Raw genomic sequence first — 18,060 nt, 5'->3', positions numbered from 1 at the left:
CCAGTTGCTGGGGTGCATTTAACTCGAACTCAATCAAAACCTGGTCCACTACAGATAACCTATATGTGAACCGTGATTCGAAACATTTTATTCTTCACTTGAAAGAATTGCGAATTGCGAAAACTTGAATTTACAGACAAAGCGTAGTGGGTCAGGTAGCTGTCTATTGTGATATAAAATGTACTGCTTAGAATGAAGTACGACAATTTTATTGAGAAAAAATGAAAAAAAGAAGTGAATAAGACAGAAAGATCGTTTACTCAATCTATTAAAATTTACAACCAACATTTCTGAGCATGAAGGCGAAGATATATGACAGCACAAGCAAGGTACAAAACCTTTTAATCCTACTACTATTGGCGAAAGAGTTGGGCAGTGAAGAAAATATTGCTATTTTTTGGATTCTTGAACCACACAATATGAGACTATTAAAGAACGTGTAGTACTGAATTGATTCGGGGAGGGGTTGGGTTGTGAGAAACAACTAATATATTAAGGAAAATGAAGGGGCAGCAAATAATCTTTTGAAACTATATATAATCTGTGTAGGAACAGTATACTCCCGAACTTGAACTTGTATCCTGTTGATTCAAACAAAATATTCCGCATTGGCTTCGATGTATGTATATGGGTCTGTTCACGTTAAAGCGCCCAAATTGGTTGCCAGAGGTAGCAAAATTTCAAATGACAGTGAAGAACTTCTACCCTAAATAAATAACATAACTAATATCTGAAATTTATGAATCAGACTTGACCAGACCTTAAACGATTCCGGAAAATTATATTTAAGATGGTTGAAAGTGTGACATCTCTAAATTTTCCAAAATTTGTTAATTTTTTAATAGTGGTGTGTCGCTCCATTGCTGCTACATTTGGGAATTATGTTGTTATTTTCTTTATTAACATAACATTTGCTATAATAAGACAAGTTTTCAATGATATTGATGATTTCATTAAAAACAATATAAGAGTATATCGTTAGAATTTGTTTTTTCTTGAAATAAAGTTTAAAAACTTTTTCTTTAAAAGAGCAAAATTGAAAGTAATGGTAACAATAATACCATAGATAAAACCACAACAAAAGCACATATATTAACCAAAAGCTGAAAATTCTGGGTCATGCCCTCTCAGAATTTTTTATTGACTTTTGCTTCGGACATCACCCCTCCAAATAGATCTAGTTTCGGACATCGCCCACCAACGTTTTACCTTATATAACGTAATATTTAGTAATAAAACAAATGATGTTCATTAATATACAATAATAAGAATAAAAAACATTTATTAAATTGTTACCCCTCCTAAAACAAGATATATAACTCTTCCTAGGTTCCAAGTTCGAAACAAAGAAATGGGATACAAGTGATCAACAAGACAATTATTAAACGAAGGCCATGCTTGTTAAAACTTAACAATATATATATATCAGTACATCATGATATGTGATGTTCACAAACAGCATCAAATTGATTTGAACTAATGGAAAATGCTAACACTTGTTTCATAGATTTGAATTAGACTGTCTTGGACTATGTTTCGGACATCACCACATAACTTTCATGGACATAACTTTCATGTTTTCTACAGAAAGCATGTCATTATAAAAAGTTACATTTGAAACGAAGGGGTCTTTCTTGTTGACAAGCTACCAACAAGGTATAGTGACAGTTTTGAACCCATTATAGTTCAAATCCTCTGTGTTTATTTTAAGTTACTTTATAAGCGTTTCGGACATCACTGATTGTTTCGGACATCACCTTCAAAAATGTGCACAAAGCTGCATAACAATAATACATATTTCAGCAGGTCAGGGGGAGGTGGGGGGGGGGGGAGGAGGTGGAGGTGGGAGGGGACTATAAGTAGGGCGAATGATGCCATGACTTAGTAGTCTAATTTCTTCCATCTCACATCTGATGGATGACCCTGTCTTCGAACCATTTCAACGTCCATATGAAACCTGGAATTCACAAATGCCCAACAAAAGGCACTGCTGTTTGACGAGGGGTATGTTTCGATATACAGATAGCGATCATTCGACACTTCGGCAACACTCTTTGCCACGCAGGTGGTGAGAGTGTCGTTTAAAAGGTTTCGAAACGTTTGTAAATCTCTCTGGAAATTGGGTCCATACTCCTCGACTCTCTGCCAGAGTACGCTCAGAAAATGTTCATACAGTACGACATCGGCCCAGCTTCTGCGTCGCAATTCCTGCCTCGTCTCGTCGCTGATAACGATAGGGTTAGGTTGCGCGCGCTTCTTTACGTAGAGGATATCACGGAAGGACCAACAGAAAAGCTTCTTCATCACTAAAAGCGACTCGTCGAAATACTCCGTTATGAGGGCGAGCGATAGCAAATTGTCTAATTTTGCGATACTGGCATTCAACGAAGATATCGAACCATTATTCAAAATCTTCGAACCAATCCCCACATCTCTCAATTGCTTGTTAAATCCTAATGTAGCTGCTTTTTCAGATTTTAAGAACGGCAATAACTGTTGGGACATGTTACTGAGTGTTAGACCAGCCTTCTTATAGCCTTTGTAATATTGGAAATTGGAGAGCCATTGGTCTACAGGTTCCCTAAAAATTGTGATATATTTCAAATCTGGGGATGGATACATCAACTTTCTCATTTTCGCCTCGTCGAATTGGACGTGAATATTCGAAATGTTATAGTTCCGGTAATTTGAGAAATCACCGACTTTGACGCCGATAGGAGGCAGAAAATTGTACGCATTTTTCTTCATATTCAAAGAGAGTGAATTCAGATGCCCAATAATGCTTCCTTTGCCTAACAGGAAGGACAGATTGCGAAAGTATCCAAAGCGAGATGTCAGCGATCGCAGTGTCGTGCTACCCGTCTTGTGGGTCTTGATAAAGACGAAGTTGCTAGTTTCGCGACATTTTTCTTCTGTTTCAAGCGACACCATTGTTGTCCTCGCTGCTGTTGTTGTCGCGGTGTTTGTCGTGAGCGAAACAGCCGGTGCTTCTTCAAGTTGATCTCGGAGAAAAGAAAACGGCCACAGCTTGCGCCTAGATGTTATCGTGCTGAAAGATAATGAGAAAGGTTTTAAACAGCCACAAAAAAAATAAAAAGAAAAGAAAATTCAAAGAAAAACAGAAACCGACGGGTAATGAGAAGTGTAAAAATAGTCAGCTGGAAGGTAATAATTATAATAATTTCATATTTTAATTTTCTAAAGGCTCGAAGCGCTTTACAATATTCGCCGGTCAACGATAACCTGTCAAACCATGGAGCTATAAACATAGAGGCAATCCCTCTACATGGCAGCAGCTAAACCCCGCCCAGCTGACAGTTTTATAACACAGGTCCCCATTTATACACCTGGGTGAAGAGAGGCGATGGAGATGAAGTGCCTTGCCCAATGACACACCGCAATGATCTGGCCAGGACTCGAACCTGCAATCCTTAGATCACAAGTCCACTGCCTTGACCACAACGCTCCCTAGCGAAGGTTATACAGGATATTTGAATACGTTGCGTTAAATTCATTTGGTTAATGAATAAATTACTAGAGAAGTAACCGTGGAAACAAATAAGTCAATTTTAATAATGTTATTACCTGCATTAGTTACCGTGACAATGTAACTGTTAGTTAACACTTAATTAAAGATAATCCCATGCGATTGAAAACCAAATCTCGGTATATGAGGTCTGATACTTTATAAACTTACAAAATTGGTTGAAATCTGTTACTATATTTTTATATCTGTGGTAAAATAACAGTTTCGGTACCACTATTTTGGGATAGAATAAATGCAGAGTTGGCATACTTAGGTTAAGAGATGTTGTACTATTTGTGTGCACTCTTTCGTGAGTATAAGACTATCTTGTTAATGTAATCTCATATAGTGAATGTAATTTTTATAAACGGTGCTTCGGTGGTGGCATTTCAAGCAATCGGGGGGTTCGGGGTTCGATACGCGGCCGGATAGTAAAGTGGATTTTCATCCAAGAACAACCTACGGTTTCCCCATCTGATATGACCTTCTCAATTGGAAAGATTTTAAATTTGAGTTAAAATGTTGAAGTGGAAGCCATCCGATGTGAATATAATCCATAAGCCTTTGCGGGCTTCTCCCACATTTGTGGTCCCTTAAGCGTCGTAAAATTAACTGCCTGGTTCTAATTATTGTAATTAAACTGAAATAATATAATTATGTAATTCCATAATTACTAAACTAAATATAGTTATGTAATTCCATATAATTATGTAATTTCACATAGATAAACTAAAACAGTATCATTATGTAATTTTATATAGTTATTTAATTTCATATAGTTAAACTAAACTAATATATAGCTTTGTAGTTTCATATAGTTAAACTAATATAATATAATTATTTAACTTCATATAGTTATGTAATTTCACATAGTTCAACAAATATATTATAATTATGTTATTCATATAGTTATGTAATTTCATATAGTTAAACTAAACTAATATATAGTTATGTAATTTCATATAGTTAAACTCAAATAATATAGGTATGTTATTCATATAGAGTTATGTAATTTCCTATAGTTGAACTAATATAATATAGTTATGTAATTTCATACAGTTATGTAATTTCATATAGTTAAACTAATATAATATAATTATTTAACTTCATATGTAACTTCATATAGTTATGTAATTTCATATAGTTAAACTAATATATTATAATTATGTAATTTAACAAGTTATGAGCTTTTACTACGATCATGTATGGCTATATCACAGTGAATTATGCCCTCTGAATGACTTTAACACGACCTCTCGCGTCATTATCACATGACATATAGTTTGAGTAATTTGTTTACTTTTGTGCCCACGTTTATTCCAGCCTTTCTAGTAAACAGGATAACGCCGCACTAAATGTCACAAATGCGTGTAGAAGCTTCAAAGTGTTTACCTTACTATAGAATAATAACAAAGTCTTATTTAGATTTCCAAACCTAATTGTCTTTAAAAAGTATGGAAATGATAACGAAAAGTATACCGCAATCACAGCTGTTTATACATAAACACTTGAACATCTATCTATGTCTATGTTTAGTCAGCAAAATACATTTTTTTTTAAAATATAAAGCTGTAAGATAAGTGTTTTGTAGTATTAGCTGTTACGTAAGATCGCGCCGCGTGAGTGTAGACAGACTAAACTATTGGGTATTTTAACATTGTGTGAACCATTAGGTTCACACAAATTGACTGTGGAAAGTTCCGTATGAAAGCAGAAAACTGGAAATGAGACTCGCCAACGTCTGTATTCTATTAACTACTGTGAAAATGAGCTGTAAATTTTACCAGGCTCCCCAGCCCACCGGGCATTGCCCAAATGCCCGTGTGGCCAGTCCGCCACTGCTTTGAGGCATGTTCAATGATACCAAAATACATAAGCCTCTACGTGCAGCTTTCTAGCCAAGCCTTATCAATGTGCGTGTGAGCTGTACTTTTTTACAAATCTCTGACTCATATAAACACAATCGTGTTTAAGCGAAGCAGCGCTCACAAGCATGCGAACACACCGGCTGAATTTGTATGCAGACTGTCAGCATGCTGATTGACTCAAAGTTCGACTTATTTAGGTTTCACCTATTTTCACCTAAGTTTTAGAAAATGCACGGTGAGGTACATGTTTAAAACAGTTTGTTTTGTGACAGACTTGAAAATTCCGACAAATGTATCAACGATCTGTGCTGCAGTAAGGACGAACGAATATGATGACGGTATATACCGCAATGCTATACCGTACTGCTTTTGATTCAATGTCAACGGTACACTAAAGCGGACATCCACTGTTTCGTGGAACTATATCGGTAACGTTGAAGTTTAATCATGTGTGTACACATAAGCATACGGGACCGCCCCAACTTTGGAGCGGACGAGAGTGGAGAGGGGGGGGGGGGGCAGAAAGTTTTGCCCGAATTTGGAAACGTTGCCGGGTTATTTTAAACTTACTACGCGAGCCGCATAAAACATGCTGATGGCGGTCGCGATGATGATTTTATTGAAATTTTCATTTATAAGCAGTGGCGCACCTAGTTGGCACCGGGTTGGATCCGTCCTTTGTCACACTGTACAGGGTATGCCGCCCTGGGGGGAGCCGTCTAAGGGGAGGGGGAACATTTTTGTTCATGTTATCTTTGAACTGATTATTTGTTTATTAATTCTCATCAAGGGCGTAGGAACCGGGGGCTGGGGGGGTGCGCCAGCCCCCCAGTGAAAAATATGGAGGGGCGGAAGTATCATTCTGCCCCCCGCTTCGCAAGTCAGAAAACCCCTTTCTCATTTCCAAATGAGAAAAAAATCTCATTTGGAGCACCAAATTGAATCTAAGGCCACCTGGGGAGGGGGGACACCCCCTCCACTTAGACCCCTCCCCCAGGCCGGCCATCAGTCTTCAGCCCCCCCCCCCACTCAAAAGTACCTTCCTACGCCACTGATTCTCATTATTATTATTTCTCTTATTTTATGGGGATGGGGTTGGGGGAGGCTGTGGCAAGGCGCCTCGACTTGTACCAGGGAATACCGCTCCCCGCCCCGTATAGTACGCCTCTGTTTTTAAGGGTGTTTCACATTCGCAAATAAAACTCGGGATCGATTTGAGCAAGAATCGGAAACGATTCGGTCAAGTATCGGGAACGATTCGGCTATAAGCGACAGTGTACTACATTTTCTCAATATATTTTATGGAATTGAATTTCATTTTTGGTCCCGAGGATGTCTGAATGTTACCCAAATCCCTCCCCCCAATTTTGAGTCCCATGATTGTTTTTTTTGGGGGGGTTGGGGTAGGGGTCGGGGTTGGGGGAAGTCTGCCTGCAAAAAATAGAAACGGTTTGGGCTCATTTTCCGACGATTTCGGCAATGAAAAAATGAAAAAAAAAACACTGAAATTGTGAAAAGTGAACATTAAATCCGTGCGGTATTGATTTTTATTTTGTGCAACATAAAGTCGACTTCATTAGGCGAGTATATAGCGTGTTTGCAATCTAGCTAAATTGTCTTCAACGAATACAAACAATCAAAGCCAACAGGTGTGCAAATTTTGTTTTATTTAACTAAATTGGTGTTTGGCCTTGCCCTTTGGTCATTTATCGTCCAATGACGTCATGGTAAATAGAATAATTAGACTAGCGAAGACTGCAGTGACTGCAGTGTCTATATCAGGGCAGCATATATACATTATGCGAAATTTAGGGCACACGCGAAATCACCGTATTCTATAGTTTTTTTTTTACACTGTAAACGATATGACGTTCACGAAGATATATAGAGCAGACCCCAATGATAAAGACAAAGTACATATTTGGAAACACATCACATGGTCATGTCATGTTTATCGTTATCGACCTCAGAAAAATAAATCAATAGTTAATTATCAATTTAACAACATATTACTTAAATTCGAAGAACAGTAGCACATTTGGATGTGGGTTTGAGGGCGCCAAACCTCAAATTATCCAAAAATGGCGGTATACGATGAAGTGGGCGCTATACAGTGGATGTGCAATGCGCATACCATGATATTCATTATTTGAAGTTTATTTCTACACTCGGGCACATTTTAATTACATCTATAATGCTATAAGTTTGGTTTCTTTTTCTTCCAACAACAGAGCATTTCGCTCTTACACGAAATCGCAAAGTTAAAAAAAAAAAAAAATTATTGAAAAGAACATTGACAAGTAAAGAAAATATTCCAAAATAATGCAACTTAAAATGGGTTAATATACAATCTGCATTTGTTTGAAAATACGAAGATTCATTTTCTGACGTCATGATGAATATTTTTGTCTCCACGACCAGGTTATCATCATCATCCATCATCGTCGTCGTCGTCATCATCATCATTGCAATCGCCATTGACAATGATCACCATGATCACCACGATCACCAATGATGACCATCATCATCATCATCATCATCGTCATCGTCATCATCATCATCATCATCATCATCATCATCATCATCATCATCATCATCATCATCATCATCATCATCATCATCATCATCATCATCATCATCATCATCATCATCATCATCATCATCATCATCATCATCATCATCATCATCACCATCATCACCAATGATCACCATCATCACCATCATCATCGCCATCATCATCATCATCATCATCATCATCGCCATCGCCATCATCATCATCATCATCATCATCATCATCATCATCATCATCATCATCATCATCATCATCATCATCATCATCATCATCATCATCATCATCATCATCATCATCATCATCATCATCATCATTATCGCCATCGTCATCATCATCATCATCATCATCATCATCATCATCATCATCATCATCATCATCATCATCATCACCATCATCACCAATGATCACCATCATCACCATCATCATCGCCATCGCCATCATCATCATCATCATCGCCATCGCCATCATCATCATCATCCCCATCATCATCATCCCCATCACCATCACCATCACCACCACCACCACCACCACCATCACCATCACCATCATCACCTTCATCATCATCATCATCATCATCATCATCATCACCAATGATCACCAATGATCACCATCATCATCATCACCAATGATCACCAATGATCACCATCACCATCATCACCAATGATCACCATCACCATCATCATCGCCATCGCCATCGCCATCATCATCGCCATCGCCATCGCCATCATCATCATCATCATCATCATCATCATCATCATCATCATCATCATCATCATCATCATCATCATCATCATCGTGATAAAAATTCACGACCTGCATGTCCTAACTTCTTATATGATGCACACATAATCCATCGGGATGTTCAACAACCCATCCTACTTCGCAAAGCAAGATTATAATTTATGTTTGTAATCTTTCAGGTTAGATATGGTTACTACACTCCAGGGACGTTTGATTTGATTGATACTTTCTTGTGTCCGTTAAATGTAAAGGAATATTGTACAATATAATACTGTTATTACATAATGTATAAACTTACCGTATATTTGCGGCGATCACCGTTGGCTGTTGATATTTCAGTAATGTATTGACAGCTATTATGGACAGGAGACCAACTGCAACAATGCACGTAAATAAACATTTCTGTCGATAGCAATGTTTAGAATAAAATAATCATCGAATCATTCAAAATATGAGGACCATCTTTAAAAAAGGCTGAATGTGTTTTGCAAAGTAAACATATATATAAGATTAAGCAAATCTGCTATAGTGAAAGGAGTCAGTTGAACGTTGTTTTCGTATAATAGGTTATAGACTATACAGTACTACTATACATCTGTTATAAGGGTGTTTGTATGTGTGTATGTGTACGTGTGTGTCTACACAAAATGGATCTTTCTCCGGTCTAAAAAACATTTGTGTACCAATAAGACAAACATATTACAAAGTTATTACTTTTTCGTCGATGCATTTGTCTCTGCAAGCGCATGAGAAAAACTTCCCAATCACTTAGTTTTGATATCGACTGTTTACAATTACAACGGCAACACTTCATCTATAGGCGTTTATATAATTAAAATGATCTTCTAAGTTAACAATAATGCCTGATTATGATAAAAACAAAAATTCATATCTAGTTTTTATCATAATCAGGTATTATTGCTAACTTATAAGATCATTTTAATAATATATATATATATATATATGTTTATGTTTATATAATATGTATATCATAAAGAAAATCCACGGGTACTCCAAACAAAAGCAGAGAAATAAGGTATGACCCTAAATTGACAAATACTTCTTATTTGTCGACTGATCTCTCTGCTTTTGTTTATATTGGAGTACACGTGGATTTTCTTCGATAAATATATTCGTGGAGGCATTTATATGTAACTTACCAACGAATTCAGCTTAAAACCAACCTTCATTTTACGTCCCATTTCAGACCCCTCAGAAAGAGGTTAGTTACAATCTGTGTTCTCTAACTCCGATGGTGATATAGTCATTATTATTTTTGCTAACGGAATTAATCTACAGTTTCTATTGTCAAATAATTCGTTTTTTTTTTTACAAAACCCATTGTTTGTATAGGGTAAAACAGTCAGATGGTAATAAATGATCATGCCTCTTCGTGTAAACTGTAAGCTTAGTAAACAAGAGATGAAACTGGGAGTAGCATATTTGTGTTTACCCTTTTTTTTTCAAACTTTGACTCAACAATACTTTCAAGCCGAAAGAGGCAGAGGCAGATCTCAAATAATTTGCACAGGTTCGTGTGTCGTCATAATGACGTAATGTTTGCGAGGCTGGAGCTGTAACTATTGTGCTGAACGAAACGTTTACCTAGCAGTATTCAATCCTGCATAGGAACACACGGAATTTGATATATGTCGTTGGATAAATTTCGTTACATATATTTGTCCGACTATATACGTGTCAATTGGACATCGCACTTAAGTGGGTTACCCAGAAACAGCTCGAACGAGGATATTTTGATTTATTATCGATACCAAAACGGCTTTTGGTTACTTAGTAATCAATAAATAATGCATCTTGTTTGATGGTTATGTCATGATTCAGTCGGTGTAACCATGGCGAACACTGATGTTTTTTTTATATATTTTTTTTATTAATGGATGTTGCTTTAAAATGTTTATACTAAAGGTTGAGGACATCTGTCGTGATTTATTGCACAAAAAAAATAAAAAAATTAATATGTTTGTACTCTCGTCCATTTGTTTGTCGGGGAAAGGCAGTGTAAACGAGAAATTGAACCAGCTGCATATTTAAATCTTTTAATCAGTCCGCCCGGGATCAAAATGATATAGTCAGTATTTGTTATTATATCGAATCATATGGAAGTAGAAATGATGATAAACTCGTGTATCAGTAGATTTCTTTGTAAGTGCAATTTGGAGGTAAATTCCTAGCTTGGAATACCTGCCTAATAAACTCTGACGCCGAGTGTGATTAGATCATATATAAAAAATAAGGTTACACTTTTGTGTGCCATGGTTTTATATTTAAGCGCTAATTAGAATATATGAATATGTACATTGGGGAATATCATAGTGTAGATATTGTACAGCATATTTTAAGTTCTGCCTTTGCTTTACCAATAAGTTTATTGAAAATTCTGCGTGAATGTGTTTGTGTACAAAAATCAACTGCGGTATATCCATAAGTATTTTTGATCGAAACGGGTCCTTTAATTTTCGTAAACATGTTCGTGTGAGCCTTTATCCATACATGATGCCTTGACAAATGTTATAAAGGGTTACAGGGTTTAATCATTTCTATAATTTAGTAGTAATTGGTAAGCCGCAAATTGTGTATACTAATTGTATTTATATCAAACAAAACAACATTTCTCCTTATTTGTCAATTATGAGTCATATCTTATTTCTCTGGTTTTCTCTGATAGTATTTTCTTTATTTTTATATATATATATATATATATATATATATATATATATATATATATATATACATATACACATATATATATACATATACACATATATATATATATATATATATATATATATTTTTCATATAAGATCAACTCACCCACGATGTCATATTGCTTCGATCGGAATACTTGTTCTTCTTTTTCCTTTATAGTTGAACCTTTGACCTTAAAAGTACTTCAGCGCATTATGTACCTACAACGTCATGAAAGAATAGAAAAGGAAAGCATTTTTCAACCGGTAAAGATTATTATGAGATAAAATGATACAGTATTACAAGGGCTGCTATTTGAAATTGTCGCGATATTCGTTACACGTTAGAGAATTCAAAAGAAAAGCACTACGCGGTAACCTACCAGACAAGTGCCAAAAAGGGGGGGGGGGGGGAACACAAAACAAAACAATCATCATTGGTCTATGAGATAGATTTACATGTCAAGAAGAACATTCCCTAACAACTGAGAAAAAAATGTGATTACATTTGGGAAATACCACAGATCTAATGTTCGATCCCTCACAATGTTGAAGAATTGATCAAGAGTACCTATGGCATCATCTGGAATATGTAAATCAACTTTTTCTTTATTTATTAAAATGTTTATTTTCCTGTATATTTTCTCTATAAAGAAGCAATTTGTAACGTAATAATAATAACGATAACGATGACGATAATGATATTTCAGTACTGCAACAAATATTTTCAATTTCTACTAAGAAGGACTCAGTTGAAATACTCTATAATTCCACCAAATTAAAAAGGAATTACCGAAGAAAACGACAACATAACAGGCTTTTAAGATCTTATATGAAAATTCAGAAATAACGAAATTTTACGACAAGGCGACAGGAACAGCGTTTGCTTGGGCAGGACGCATACTTTGCAGCTCTTACAATACCTATTAGATTTGAAAAAAAAAAAATTATTTGGTCAGTTTACATGATATTGTGACGATAATGTTTATATCATGAACTATGAAACACAAAATTTGAACTTCAACGAGAAAAATATGCACCCCCTTCCCCATGCCTCCGTTTATCGCATTTATACATTAGACAATACGTTCAATCACGATTCTATACGAACTCATTCCATTCTCGTCAAGAGGGAGGGGGGGGGGGGTGTAGGTAGATGTTTCTACATACAGTAATGTGTCGTTCATGCACGTAATCATTCGCATCTCAGTACGATCTAATTACAGTCAGCACCCGTGACTATTCCTATTTATTTTGATTTATCGTTACCAACTTAATATGCCACAAGCTTCATGAAAAACTACGAAGCTACCGTTATTTTCTCTCCAAACTGACCCTTGTGCAAGCAAGTACTTACATATTTGTCAATAAAAAGGAGTTATACTAGTTTTGGGGTGTTTAAAGGCTTAGGTGTCCGAACTTCGCAGTGTCCATGCTACTACTATTAGTAGCATGGTGACTTCGAATTTCGGACACTTAAGACTTAAAACACCCCAAAACTAAATCTTCTGGTATAAATCATTTGAAAATATACTTCATATGGTGGGAGAATTTTGTTATAGTACGATACACGGCCAAACTTTCTTTCCTGCAAACTGTTTTCACGTTGTTTTCCAAGATTCTTCGTGATTGTGGAACTGGTATTTCTTTGCTAGGGTATTGCGAAGTTCGGACACGCAACCCACAGTGTGGCGCTGGTGATAAAATTGGTGGCGCAGTTGCTCTTTCAGTAATTATAACAGACTTCATAGATCTTCGTCATTTTATTGACAAATATGTAAGTAATTTCTTGCACACGGGTCATTTTGGAGAGAAAATAACTGTAGCTTCGTTCTTTTTGGTGAAATTTGACTCTTCCTGTAGATTTTCATGGTGAAATCGTGTATTTCTTAGGGTGTCCGAACTTTCGCAGTATGCCGAACTTCGCAATACTGACTATACTAGTGCTAGCATACTACTAGTAGCCTAACGTTAGATATACGGTATAGGTACGCATGGCATTGATAGGCTAGGCTAAGTAAGTAGGTCTGACCTCTAGGCTCTAGTCTAACTATAGATATGAATCAAACAATGCGAATTTCATCTCCTTTACCAACTGCTACCTTTCTGTACCAAATCTTTACAACCAGTAGGTCACTTACCGTGTCTTGCGTAACAATCTTAATATTTTCAGTGATTGGAAATACTCTTAAATCCCATAGCAACCGCATTCGTTCGGCAAACTCACCGTACGGTCGTATGTTGATAAGCTAGCCTATGTGCGATTCATTAAGTGTACACTGTACTTAAATGTACGTAAAATGTTCTTCGTGCGTGTATCGTATATAGTGCTAGTTGAGTTAATGCAAAACGAAAAGCTAAGAACTTGTTCACGTGATCTTTGTTGTATATCAAGTAGCTGTTAATATTAAGTAGATGGCGCTCTGCTTCTTGATTTTCGTATAAAAAACAGACGAGTCTAAAACTAAAACTACCGAACCAATCCGCAATTTTTACATAGTTGTAAAGCTCACAAAATATCTAATTTAAAACCTATCGAATACATTTTGACCAAGTAAGAGCGTTGTGAGTAAGAGAACATGTAATTTGTTTGAATTTGAGGATATTCTCCATTGAAAAATCACACTTTTATTTATTTTCAAACCCTCCGTCCGACAAGAAAACATAACGCAAGTTGATGTATTTAGCGTTGCTGGATAGATAACTCTTTCAAGTAACAGAAACCGGGTGCCCGAAATAACGCAATTGCTATAATTGCAGAAGAAAGTCAATAATCCTACCACATAACTCACTGGAATAATAAACAAAATTGTCTCAAAGTACAAACTTGATGTTTTATTATGGTAATTTTGTCCGTTTCATTTAAGACTTTGTAGATTAAAATTGTGATTAAAAAAAAGGTTACAATTTGACGAACGAAGACAGTAACTATGTATTGTCTATCAGCGCAGCTTTACATATGTATAACACAATACGCGAATTTAGGGAACATGCACGAGAAGTGTACAATACCCCACCATATACCACCTATTACCAGAGAGCAGCTTTCATATGAATATTTCTGTCTTATATTTAGTCAGTTATACTGTATTGTTATTTCAAAAATCTCATGGCATTGATATCATTTTGTGATCATAATTAAAACCTGAAAAGTTTGTATTTTTTGGTTTCGTTTTTTCACAAGAATAGGAGAATTGTTTTGGTTTTTTTTATCGGAATTTAGAGGGAAAGTATATTATCAAGAATATGAAGGGAAAAAACACAGAACTTATGTCTAGGAGATAAAGGAGCTGCTTCTTTGAAAATAGTGTCCTGAAAAAGTGCTGCAGCTGTAATCGATCTTCTTGATCGTTGGCTGGCTTACCTCAGTGATATCGAAGATACGGCCGGCAATTTCAGAACAAGAAACCGTAATGAGGCAGTCGATTTTTTCTCCTTTTGACAATATAATAATAATAATAATAATAATTATTATTATCATAATAATAATAATAATTATAATTATAATAATAATAATAATCATAATCATAATCATAATAATCATAATAATATAATAATAATAATAATAATAATAATAATAATAATAATAATAATAATAATAATAATAATAATAATAATAATAATAATAATAATAATAATAATAATAATAATAATAATAATAATAATAATAATAATAATAGATAAACTTGTAAAGCGCCAAAATCTACAGAGTATATTCGATGGCGCTGTACAATAATTATGAAAAATTAAGATTGAAATAATAAGTCTTTAAGTTGTGACTTAAACTGAGAGAGAGAAGGAGACGTCCTGACAGACACAGGTTAATTATATATATATAGGCTATATATATAGGCTATATATATAGGCTATATATATAGGCTATATATATATAGGCTATATATATATAGGCTATATATATATATATATATATATATATATTCCACAAGACAGGACCAGCTGACAAGAATGCACGGTCACCATATTATGTTTACAGCCTAGTTCTAGCAAAACAAAAGACCCCAATCGAACAAATCCTCGTCTTTGTATAGTTTTGATCAAGTGTCCTAGGCTATACGTAATAAAAGGAATAATATCCCTGCAACCGCGCCTGAGACATGGTTATAATGTTGCCCCAACCAAACCCTTTGACAAGTATAAGACCATATATATGAAAAGTTGATACAATGTTCTCTTATTACCTACATGAGTCAAAACCAGGTTCATTTAGCCCGTTTTGGATGGTTTTTGTTTTGTTTTTTTGTATTCCGAACCAAGTTCATGCTGCATTTGGGCTAATATATAAGAATGTATAGGATGGTGTATATGCTAAATTCGCTATTGCTAAGGGCCCTTTTCTCCCTCCAAAAATTAACGATGAAGCTGATCGTTCTGTTTCCTGAGGATTATTTAATATTACACTGTCCTGTCAATAGTTTGACTAAAAGTGAAGTCAACTCACTACCGTGAAGAAATGCTGATAAACGTCAATAAATCTTAGAAGCCTTAGATATAGATTTCCATAACAGTGCGTACTATGCAGTACATGCAAAAAACGACACATTGTGATATAAAGGATGTGTTTGATGATCATGTCGTTTTGAGGTATTTTATTTGATGTGCTTTTACCCATAATGCAAAATAACGTTAATCCGATTCACTATATATGATTTGTCAAGGTATCCGTACCATGTTTAGGCCTTCGAATGACCATGAATTTATCTAAAATTAGTTGACCTTGCAATTACACACAATACCCAAATACTAACTATATCTCGCACTGCACATGATGACACAGAAAAACTTGAGAAACATTAAATTAATTCAACCAACAAAAATCAACAGCAATTTGTTTAGGATGAAAGCAAGTTAGGCCTAAGCGAGACTGTACTCGTTAACAGCCCATAATAGTATGTATTATTGTGCTACTCAATAAACATAATGTAGGAATAATAGAATCACTTCAGTGACCATCCACGCGCAATTTTTTTTTAAAGGGTGTGAAGACTCGCGCACAAAGAAACGTTTCATGCCGGTAATCTGACTTAGTTTCGAATGAGGTGTAACAGAAGTGTTAGACACCACCATCGATCCCAGAAAATACAAACACAGCTTGCTACCGTCGGTAATTAGACACTAGTGTACAGTCAATACATACAGCTACCGTCAATACCCACAGTGTACATAGCAGCGTGGGCATCTCAGGTCTAGATAAAAGATAACAAGGTATCACGTTTTACTACTGTCTGCATTTTGTAGCGACAAGAAGAAAACGTCATTTGCAAGCAACGGAAAGTTAACTTTTTCAGAGCGCGGCACGCAGTTTGGGGCGAGTCTTGAATGCCTTTAAGTTTGTGGGAATAGTCAAGTATATAACTGAAGTTTGTTATCCTTGTTCACATCACAAGTAGTCTTAATAATTCCTACTTCCATTCAGCCCACCGTCTTTTATCGCACAAGTCTTCACGTCCTTGAGTCGCTAAATTCAGCCATTTTGTTGTCACTGGTTGCTAAACCATCCGGTGAAAATCGTGACGAAAGTTGAACAGTGCTCAACTTTGCACGACAACTCAAAATATTGTAGCGCACAACGGATGTTGAGCAAGATTCCATTCACACGCTGCGATGAAGTCTTGCACGATGTTTCTTACCACCGACGGCGTTGCTGGCATGACCCTTGTTTAAGCCTAGGTAAGTCAAATAACTTTCATTACCGATTCAACTACGGTAAGGCTGTTGATGGCCTAGCTATACAAGCATTGTGGGCTAGGCCTGTAACGTTAGTTAGGCCTTACTAGTTACATTCAGGTAGTCTTAATTAGTGTCAGGATATATGGTAAAATATCTGTAATACCGTGAATATAGCCAACGGCTTGGCCTGAATATCTTATATGGGCCTAGTCTAGTTGTATAGTCTAGACGATCATGAATTGCAGCCACCACGGTGGGCTAGGGTATTCATCTATTCATCAAAGCCTCGGAGTATAGGATAGGAATATAGTACTGTACTAGGCTAGGCGGTTTTGAGTTATTCTCCGCAAACAGTACTTTCCTCTAAAAAAACAACTCAAAGATATAAAATGATGCAGGCCACTATTTTGGATTGGGCGATACTCACTGACAGGTACAGTTTGCTGGAACAAAGGAACAGCGGCGAACCAAGAGGCAGCTTGAAACTTGTCAAAATGAAACAGAAAACTGTTGAGTTATGCAAATTAATTTGCGACAGGTATTACCAGCACGGTCTACGAAAGATCGAGGAATTATTACTAGTAAGGCTGTTTACATTAAACTAAGCTAGGGTTCGTTGAGCATTTAGAATGAGGAAGGTCAGTTAATGACGTATATAGCCATTGTGAATCTTTCGAGGCAAAAGTGCCGTAGGCTTATTTTTCCCAATATCATTTTGAGTCATACAAAGTTAATTACACACAATTGGAATAGGCCTAGACGAGTTTTGATAGCATAGATCATGTTTGTATCACATTGGTCTAGAGCACAGTATCTCAACGTCACTTTGAAAAACTGACACCGTTCAGGGTCGTCTGCCGCTCTATTATAGAGCGGCAGACGACCTGCATGAACGGTGTTATATAGCATATGTATATGAATTCAGTGTGCATCTACTGTATAACACCCTATGTCAGAGCA

The 18,060-nt window shown here is 36.0% G+C and overlaps 1 protein-coding gene across 6 annotated transcripts in view; it reads right to left on the bottom strand.

The window, feature by feature from the left end:
• Positions 1-251: 251 nt before the first annotated feature.
• Positions 252-18,060, bottom strand: part of LOC139984748 (galactose-3-O-sulfotransferase 3-like) — a 38,144-nt gene continuing 20,335 nt past the window's right edge. For 2 of the 6 annotated variants that reach the window (XM_071998776.1, XM_071998775.1), the window contains exons 2-4: positions 11,540-11,634; positions 9,006-9,109; positions 252-3,049 (exon numbers count right to left, since the gene is read on the bottom strand). In XM_071998776.1, the coding sequence (XP_071854877.1) occupies positions 1,882-3,049; positions 9,006-9,109; positions 11,540-11,551 (1,284 nt within the window). In that variant the 5' untranslated portion in view covers positions 11,552-11,634 and the 3' untranslated portion in view covers positions 252-1,881. Of the gene's footprint in view, positions 3,050-9,005; positions 9,110-9,867; positions 10,022-11,539; positions 11,635-13,553; positions 13,760-14,776; positions 14,848-17,527; positions 17,586-18,060 lie in introns of those variants that run through there. The other 4 variants (XM_071998779.1, XM_071998777.1, XM_071998774.1 and 1 more) reach the window with 4 other exon arrangements.

The sequence above is a fragment of the Apostichopus japonicus genome, chromosome 17 (genome assembly GCF_037975245.1).
Source record: "Apostichopus japonicus isolate 1M-3 chromosome 17, ASM3797524v1, whole genome shotgun sequence".
Lineage (NCBI taxonomy): Eukaryota > Metazoa > Echinodermata > Holothuroidea > Aspidochirotida > Stichopodidae > Apostichopus > Apostichopus japonicus.
Note: the sequence above shows the minus strand (reverse complement) of the source record. Positions and strands in the feature narration are given on the sequence as shown.